We start from the raw sequence: 8,876 nt of genomic DNA, 5'->3' as shown, positions 1-8,876 counted from the left end.
TCTCTGCTCTCCCAAAGCCAAGAATGGTGCCTGGTGCAGAGCATACTCTTAAATGTTTGTTAAGAGGAAGAATCGACAACTTTAGTGGCTACACATTGCTTGGTGCATATGTTATTTCACTTACTTTCCAAAGTGGTGAAGTTAGGATTTGTGCACAGATTTGTATGACTTTGAAGCCCATGTTCTTCCCATGATACCTTGTGGCGTTTAGGGAACAAGGCCCTCACGAAAGGATCTGTTCCAGTGATGTTTTTTAAAGATGGGTGCGGAAGGCTGGAGGAGATCCTGAGGTGCTTGTCCTTCTTCTTAAAGCATACAGGCAACTGCTGCTGCCCCTCACCAATCTTAGGGGAATTTAGGGTGCTGAGTGGAAGGCAGTGAGTGGGTGGTGAGGAAATCTGATCACTGCGATCTGAATGGGGTGCCTGGGTAAATGGTGGAATTTAAGTACGCGGCTCTAGTCACACGCTGAGAAGCTGGCTCTCTCTTAAAAAGTGGCCTGATTGGCAGCAGCTGTGGACTCCTGTGCCATACATACTCGCACCATAGCTGAATTCAAGCGACCACTGTCAAGTCACTGACTGCAGGGTTGGAAGAGATGCACACAACCAGCTCTCACCAGCCAGTGGGCCACCCCAGCACCCACTGGAATAGTAACCGGGGGCGGCCCCCCAAAAGCCACAGGAAGATCACAGCTTCTGCAGACTCTATGGGGAGCCTTGGGAAGCCTCAGCTCACACCCTGCCTTTTTTGAAGTTTAGAAATTATCTATGCCACTCTGATTTACAGCAGCCATCCAGTTACCTTGATGGCCATCGAGGCTGCTGGTGGGAAGGTGCCCTCAGAGTGGCCCTCAGCTCCTCTTTGGAATACACACCCTGTTGCCTTGCCTCGGGCTGGGACAGACCACCCCCCACCCCCCCAAGCAGGAAAGGCAGCCCTAAAGGGTTCTTGCAGTCAGTTCTTCCGAAAGCAGTTCAGGTGGTGCCATCCCAGGAGGGAGGATGTGAAGTGCCGGTGTCATCAACTATTCTTCTGCCTCTCACGTGGATCTGGAGAGTACTTTCCTCCCAAATTCCGGGAAATTGTGAACACCAGGGAGCTTGCCCTTCCTGGATTGGGCCTCAACCAGGGATCAGGCCCAGCTAGAAGGCAGCAGGCATCCCTGAAGAGATGGCGGAATGAGGGGGTGGGAAAGCAGTGAGGGACTGGGGTGTGCCTGCTTCTGGCTGTGGAGGACCCTGCTCCCCAGCTGGGGCATGGGAGCCAAAGGGCAGGTGCTCCTGAGATGGGCAGCTCTACAGGCAAGAGGAGGAACAGACGTGGAGTAAAGGGGCTTGTGCTGGGGATCGAGATTTGAGAACCTACACATTTTGCATACCACTAGGTCTCTCTCTCAAGTACTTAATACCTTCCTGAGCATAGAATTGGCACTTGAAAAGAAGCTGAAGGAGAAACGAGACCTTTATTAGCCCCCAAAACATTTTTCAATATTAAGGCAAAAAGTAAAACGCAGGGGCAAGGAAGACCTGAAGAAGGACCTATAAAGGCCCCTAGGGCTCAACCAGGGCACACGGCAGAGGTCTTCTCTTCAGATCAAGGGTATGCAGCAGGTGGGTGGGAAAGGCGGCCTTGTTCCACTGCGATAGGCCAACCACTCAGCCCAAAGGGGAGCAGAACTGTGTCAGGCCAGGAGGGTTAGAACTTGCTAGCATAGAGGGTCATAACCCACTTGGGCACTCGGAGGAAGCCAGGCAAGTAGGAGGCCAGCCAGCCCAGGCTGGAGACATGGGAGAGAGCGGAGCTCAAAGACAAATAGTCCTGGACGGGGCGGCCTGCGGACCACAGGAAAAAAAGGATTAGACCCTTGCTTCCCACTCCTCGGACACCCCCACCCCGGCTGAGGAGACTGAATGGAAGGTGAGGGAGGAGGGAACAGGGAGAGAGAGTGGGAGAAGGGGTGAGCCGGGTGAGAAAGAAGAGAGGTCCAGGCTGGCTGCTGGGCCAGAGCTCTTACCATCAACGTCCTGCAGGCCATAGCGCCGTGCCAGGTCACAGGATGGCAGCACCTTCCCGCTTAGGCTCAGGATATTGGGGTCTGTGGGCACACAGACAGCTGAGACGGCCCGGGTGTGGCCCAGGGCACTACCGAGACAGGCTTAGGGACCCAGACTTGTTGCTCTCTGTTTCTAGGAAGGTTCCTGGGCCTCTGGCTCTTGGCCATGTCTCCCAGGATCCAGTTCCTGAGGCTCCCGCACCTCAAACTGGGCGTCGGACCCTTTGGGGCTCCAGACGCCAGAGAAGAGAAGGGCATATTCCTGGCTCGGGACCCTGAACTGGCTGCCACCACCCTGAAGATCCTCCACGCCCTTTCCTGTTACCAGCCGCCCCCAACCTCTTCACCTGTTGCCAAGGCCACCACACATTTGCCACTCATTTCTGTGGTCTCCGCAGATGAGAAACGAAATTTGAACTGAAACACAGGGGCAGAGAAGTGAAGGGTTAATTTCCAAGAGCACTGCCCAAGTCCCTTCCCTGCTTTCAGCTTCTGTCCAGGAGACAGAGGCCCTCATCACTGCACCTGCAGGACTCAGCATCTCAGTAGGTACGGGAATCATTCCTCCCCACATCCAGTGAGCCCTGTACCCCAGGACCAGGACCAACTGCCTTTCCTAAGTGGAAGGATGTAGGGTTGTCAATTATGTCTGGGCCTTCTAGATTAGTTCAGAGCAGAGGTCAAGGGCATGGGCTTTGGAGCTGGATAATCTTTCCACTTATGGCACATGTGACCTTGAGCAAGTTTCTTAGCCTCCCTGAGTTTCAGTTTCCCCGTCTGGGAAATGGAGACACCGTCTCACTTACAGGAGAAAAGGACATAATGTGTGTCAGTGCTCAGCCCTGCGCCTGCTGCGACAAGCACCTGGGTATTTACTCTGTTGTTACTGTCTTGTGGTTGGAGGATGTGGGGATGGAGTGGCTGATCCCCACATTTTCTGCCACCCTCGCCCTCCCCTTGCCAACCTGCTCAACAAGGGGATCGGCAGTGTTCTCCTCCTTCATCACGTGCTCCTTCAGCAGTTCTGTCTGCACCAACCCTGGCCAAAGCGACACGTAGCTGACCCCATGGCGCCGCAGCTCCTGGGCACAGTCAGCAGCCAGCCTGTCGCACTGCAGAGGGACAGAAGGCCAGGTGGGAGCCAGGGCACCTGGTCACGTCACGTCCCTCCCCTGCCTTCCCTGCTTCCACCAAGGATGCCCCAACCCCCCAGCCTTCCCAGGAGCCCTGTCTCAGCTGTCCACCTTCCCCAGTGCACTGCCTAGGCTGGCCAGCTGGGAGGAGCCCAGGCAAAGGAACCATCCATGCAGGGGCAGAGGAAGAGGTGAGGATCAGTCAGCCTCACCACTCTGACTACCGGGGACTGTCTCTCCTGAGCTATGGGTACCACGACTGTCCCCAACCCCTGTGCCAGTGGGTCCTCACCGCAGCTTTGCCCACGCCATAGGGGACGTTGAAGAAATACTGCAGCCCACCAATGGAGGAGATGACCACGATGAGCCCCCGGCCAGCTGGTACCATCAGCCGTGCCCCATACACAGAGCATAAGTAGTGGCCTCTAGAAGGTGGGGCAAAGAAGAAGGAATGAACCACATTCAGGGCTGTCTCGGGAAGTTTCTTCTGCCCCCTAATGGCTTCTGATCCAGGAGAAGGCCGCAAACCTGGTGAATCAAGGGCTTGAGGGCACATTCTGAGAGGGACACGGGTAATATTAACCACCGGAGGTTAAGAAACAGCAATCTTTAGAAGACTGTAATGGAAGAAAAGCACTCTGTCATGACAGCAATAGCAAAGCTAAAATAGCTCAGGGGATAAAACATAATAAATGTATAGGACCTACAAGGAAAAACTATAAAGTTCTGCTTAATATAAAAGAACAAGTACAGACATAATTTGCTTTGAAGAATCAACGTGTAAAACATCAGTTCTACTTAAACTAATGCACAAGTCCAGTCAATGGGAGTTATATCTCAGTAAGACTCCTGGAGAGATCAACAGAACAATCTAAAGCTCAGTGAGAACAGATGTGTAAGAAGAGCCAGGAAAATTCTGTAGAAGGAAGAGTAACATCGTGTCGGTGAGGGGGATATGCTCCCCTCACCCAGCCAACCTGCGTTAAAATGTACAATGAGGGGCTTCCCTGGTGGCGCAGTGGTTGAGAGTCCGCCTGCTGATGCAAGGGACACGGGTTCGTGCCCCGGTCTGGGAAGATCCCACATGCCGCGGAGCGGCTGGGCCCGTGAGCCATGGCTGCTGGGCCTGCGCGTCCGGAGCCTGTGCTCCGCAACGGGAGAGGCCACAGCAGTGAGAGGCCCGCGTACCGCCAAAAAAAAAAAAAAAAAAAAAAAAAAAAAGTACAGTAATAGTTAAAAAAAATGCAGGACTGGCATAATAATACATAAGTAAGTCAATGAAACAAAATACTCAATAATTAATCCAAGTGTAAAGGAGAATTCAGCAAATTACAAACAGAACATTTCAAACCAACAGGGCGAGACGGACCAAACAATAAATGGATTTGGAACAACTGGTCAGTTATTTAGTGGGTGGGATTTGTTCTCTACCTCATTTATTGTTTTAAAATGCATTCTCAAAATATAAAAAAATGAGTGCACAAAAGCACTAAAAGAAAGCATGACAATGTGTTCATAAACTTGAGGTAGGGAAAACCTGTCTCAGTATCACACCTAGATAGAAATGTGACTTCTTAACAGTAAAACATATATATAGAGAGAAAGATGTACAAATACATACATGTGTACACAATTAAGTATACATAGCTGAGGAGAGCATACATGCAAGCAATGAGTAATAAATTGAGAAAGATATTTGTAAAACACACATCAAAGGAATCTAAAGATCTTGTACAAAGATCTCTTATAAATTGATGTGAAAAGAATAACTTGGTAACACAACTCACAAAAGAATCAAGAACCAATAAAAAGTGAAAAAGAAAAGCTCAACTTCACAAATAATAGAGAAGTGTAAATTAAAAACCACCTTCAGATATCTTTGGCCTATTAGATGGCGAAACTTGCCTGACCTCGTGGCCTGATATTGTCTAGTATGATTGAGGACACGGGGAAACAGATATCCTCCTTCACTGTTGTGAGATTATAAATTGGTGGGGTCTTTTTAGAGGACAGTTTGATAATGCTTACTAAAATCTTTAAGAAGTTATATTTTTTGACCTAATTACTTTCCACTGTTGCAACAAATAAGGGGTTAGATAAATAAATTATGGTATCTCTTCCTAGTGGAATATTTAAATGAATGGTAGAATATATACTAGGCTATTAACAGTAGCTATATCTCAGGCAAAAGAGGAAGCAGTGGTGACTAGGGGAATAAGACTGTACTGGTCTTCACAGTATATTTTTAAAAAAATAACACACACATACTTGGTAACCAGTATCGCAAGGGAAACAGGACCCTCCAAATGAAAACAAGTAGAGTATGGTATCAAAAGGAAGCCTGACCTCAGGCAATGCAGAAGAAAGGCACAGTCAATGTGAATGTGTGTGTGGGAGGTGAAAGGAGATGTTGGTGCACTTCCAGGAGGCTCACAGAGTGACCTTCGCCTTGGAGAATTCATCAGAGCTCTAGGGCGGGGTCCAGGCCTTTGCTTCACAGGCTCAAAACCCTGACCAGCAGGAGATGAGAGTGTGGAAGGCCCCTCTCTTTGGAGGGTTAAGGATATGGGTGTTGCCAATTTCTAGCTCTTTGGGTTTTCTTTCTTTTTTTTTTTTGGCCACACCATGCGGCATGCGGGATCTTAGTTCCCCAACCAGGGATTGAACCCATGCCCTCTGCAGTGGAAGGGTGGAGTCTTAACCACTGGACTGCCAGGGAAGCCCGGGTTTTCTTTTCTTGATTGTTGGCTGACCATCCCCCTCTGTCCTCACAACCTTTATTCCACTTGGGAAATGACAAGTGGATTCTAATCCTGCTTCCCTGGGGTTGCCACTAGAAGCCCTGAGTGTCCTTAGACGCTTCAGAAGTAAATTTGCATATAATCTCTTGGTGACTCCCACAGGTGGCTGATCACATCCACGCAGTGTAGTTTCTGAGAGGGTACCCTCTTTCCAACAATTAACACAGACCTAACTGATGTATGTCATGCTAGGTGAACTCTTAATGCGGTGTTTCATCTCACTCCTTTGCCAGATGTATGTGTAACCCCATGACACCCCTGCCCTCCCAACTTGGACTTGGGAGTACCCTTGCCTGTGGGTCTGGAGTGAGGAGGGAAAGGCTAAGATAGCTGGCACTCACTCTTCCTTATTGACCTTCTTCTGATCTAAAACAAAACAATTTCTTCCTCTAGCCATCTTCGGAAATACTGACTATAGGTGGCATGCTTTACTGAGGGAAAGAGGCTCCCTTCTGGGTCATGCATTTGGATGGGAAGAAAATGAGGCAGGAGGGAGGGAAAGGGCAAATTCAGATGAAAATTACTGACAGAAACAAGGCAAAAGTTGACATTCTTAGGTACAGAGTCACCTGGATTAAACTTCTTTAGAGATTAGTGGACAAATGGGACAGAAGGGAGAAGAGAGACAAGATCAGAGGGAAAAGGAGAGGGCACATGGGAAAACGTCTGGGCCCTCAGCCTGGTTGAGTGAGGGGAGCCCAGGCCCTTAGCGGGGTGGCAGGGGAGGCACCTACCTGAGTCCAACGTTGTTGATGTCATCCCAGATGGAGGCGGGGCTTTCCCAGAATGCCTTTTTAGTGTTGTTCAGGATCGCCTGGAAGACAGGGAGAGTGGTGAATAGGATGCTTTGAAGGCAGGAAGGGGCTGGATAATGGAAGGGATAATGAGTGGGGATGAAGACTCAGGTCAGAGGGAAAGGTCAGGAGTGTGGAGCTGGGGTCAAAGTTCAAAGAGCACCTGGACCCCAGCATAGGCGTTGTTGACCAGCACATCCAGACGCCCCTGCTGTTCTTGATCCACCTGCTCAAACAGGCTTCGCACTTCACTCTCCTGGCTTGAATCACACACCACGGGCACACACCGGCCCCCTCGGGATTGTGCCTGGAGAGGATTAGAGAGGATATGAGCTTCCTGTCGAACATAGTAAGAGACACAACACAGCTCCCCTCAACTGCCAGCGTGGGAGCTAAGGCAATCATAGGACTCACAGCCAGCAGCTGAGGGAACATGGTGGCAATACTGCCCTCTGGTGCCTGTTGGAGGAGTTTCAGGAATGCTAGGTCCTGTCATTGTAGAGTAATGTTGATGGGGATCCCAGGTTTAAAATCTATAGACATTTACTGAGGCCTACCATGAGCAAGGCATTGTACTCTGCATGTGGAGGGTGAGGGACAAATTAGGCTTGGAGGCTGCCCTTGAGAAATGAGTATCTATCTTTTTCCTCATTATTAGTCATTTCCATTTCACGTGCCCTTAGCTCCCACTCTTCACCACTCATGTGGAATCCCAACTTAAAATCACAGCCCTCTTACCCTCACTCCACCAACACTTCTGCCTGGTAAATGAGAAATCAAAGCTCTCAGACATGAACTATCTCTACTTCCTGTTCTGCCTCACCCTCTACAAATGTGCCCCCATCCTCTAACTTCAGAGAAAGAAGACCTTATTCAAGAACCATCATCATATTCTCCAGATCCATGCTCTGGGTCCCACCCTCTGACCTCCCTGCCTAACTGCTCACCCATATTCCCAGTGCATTCTGGGCACACTTATCACTTACCATATTCATATTAATTACTTTCATCACTTACTGTATTCACATTACATTGAAATGATCCGTTTCTGCCTTAGACTTCCTGCTGGACTCTCTTTTAAAAGCAGAAGTTATGTCTTACTAATCTTGGTAACCCCAGTGCTTCACTCAGTGCCTAGCCTATCAAACACACCCCAGTATTTATTTAACTGAAATTCAGTAGAAAACTCTAGTGAAAATGTACAAGTCAATAAAGTCTTAACAAAAACAGAGAAAAAGCACAGGTCCACAACTCTTAAGATGCAACTCCAAAATCCCTGAAGCTCTCAAACAGCAAGATTTTTCATAAAATTCACTTGGTGGCAAAATATGACCTGATCTGAAGTTACTTATGGGGTTTACTTATCCCACTTTGAGTAAAAATGTTCATGTCTACTGAGGAATATTTTGGTTTCAGGTAAGGGATTAAGAGGAGTGGTTAATGGGAAGGGCTCCCTGAGGTGGTTTCTGCCCCTGGGATCCCAGAAGAAGCACTCACCTCCTGAGCAGTGGCCTGCAGTGTGTCCAGATTGCGGCCAGTGATGTAAACTGTGGCACCTGCTTGGCAGAGCTGCAAAGCGATGCCCCGGCCAATACCCCTGGAAGCACCAGTAACCACGCACACCTGGCCCTTCATGGGAGCTGGCATGACTCACAAGCGAAGGGGTTAAATCTGTGGAAGCAAGGACTTGCTCTGAGGGAAGCCTGCAGAGTGTATATGCAGAGGGGGGACCTTGACAATGATAGGAAGGGGAGCCAAGGCTGAGATCCTTTGATGGGAGAGAAGTTTCAGAGGGGGATAACCAGTGCAGGGCCCAGGACAAGGCTGGTTGTCCCTTTTGGGAGGCCAAGGACTGAAGAAGGGGGATAACTAGTGCAGGCCCCAGGACATGGCCGGTTGTCCCTTTTGGGAGGCCAAGGAGTGAAGAAGTGGGGCTGTCCAGGACGGCCACTCACTGAGTGGGGCTAACTGGGGGGAGACTGTAGCGGGGCGGTCCCTCCCAGCGCGTCCACGCGGAGTCCTGAGCTCTCTGGAGCACTGGCCGCTGGTCCGGAGGCGAGACTTCCGGGTCGGGGGTAGGCGCGAGGCCAAG

The 8,876-nt window shown here is 49.9% G+C and overlaps 1 protein-coding gene across 1 annotated transcript; it reads right to left on the bottom strand.

Moving 5' to 3' along the window:
- Positions 1–1,444: 1,444 nt before the first annotated feature.
- On the bottom strand, positions 1,445–8,455 carry DHRS1 (dehydrogenase/reductase 1). Its single transcript, XM_065871432.1, has 8 exons — positions 8,282–8,455; positions 6,948–7,091; positions 6,725–6,804; positions 3,482–3,614; positions 3,022–3,168; positions 2,404–2,473; positions 2,018–2,098; positions 1,445–1,835 (listed from the first exon to the last, which is right to left on the bottom strand). The coding sequence occupies exons 1-8, from the start codon at positions 8,429–8,431 to the stop codon at positions 1,699–1,701; spliced, it is 942 nt and encodes a 313-aa protein (XP_065727504.1). The 5' UTR covers positions 8,432–8,455; the 3' UTR covers positions 1,445–1,698.
- Positions 8,456–8,876: the final 421 nt, after the last annotated feature.

The sequence above is a fragment of the Phocoena phocoena genome, chromosome 2 (assembly GCF_963924675.1).
Source record: "Phocoena phocoena chromosome 2, mPhoPho1.1, whole genome shotgun sequence".
In the NCBI taxonomy this organism is placed as follows: Eukaryota; Metazoa; Chordata; class Mammalia; order Artiodactyla; family Phocoenidae; genus Phocoena; species Phocoena phocoena.
This window is presented reverse-complemented; position numbering and strand designations above follow the sequence as displayed.

Excerpts from the sequence above, each read along its gene's own strand:
- DHRS1 (XM_065871432.1), bottom strand. The coding sequence starts at position 8,431 with ATGCCAGCTCCCATGAAGGGCCAGGTGTGCGTGGTTACTGGTGCTTCC. Across the intron at positions 7,092-8,281 it reads TGCAGGCCACTGCTCAGGAG|GCACAATCCCGAGGGGGCCG; the intron begins GTGAGTGCTTCT and ends AATCCTCTCCAG. Across the intron at positions 3,169-3,481 it reads ATGGCGTGGGCAAAGCTGCG|TGCGACAGGCTGGCTGCTGA; the intron begins GTGAGGACCCAC and ends GTCCCTCTGCAG.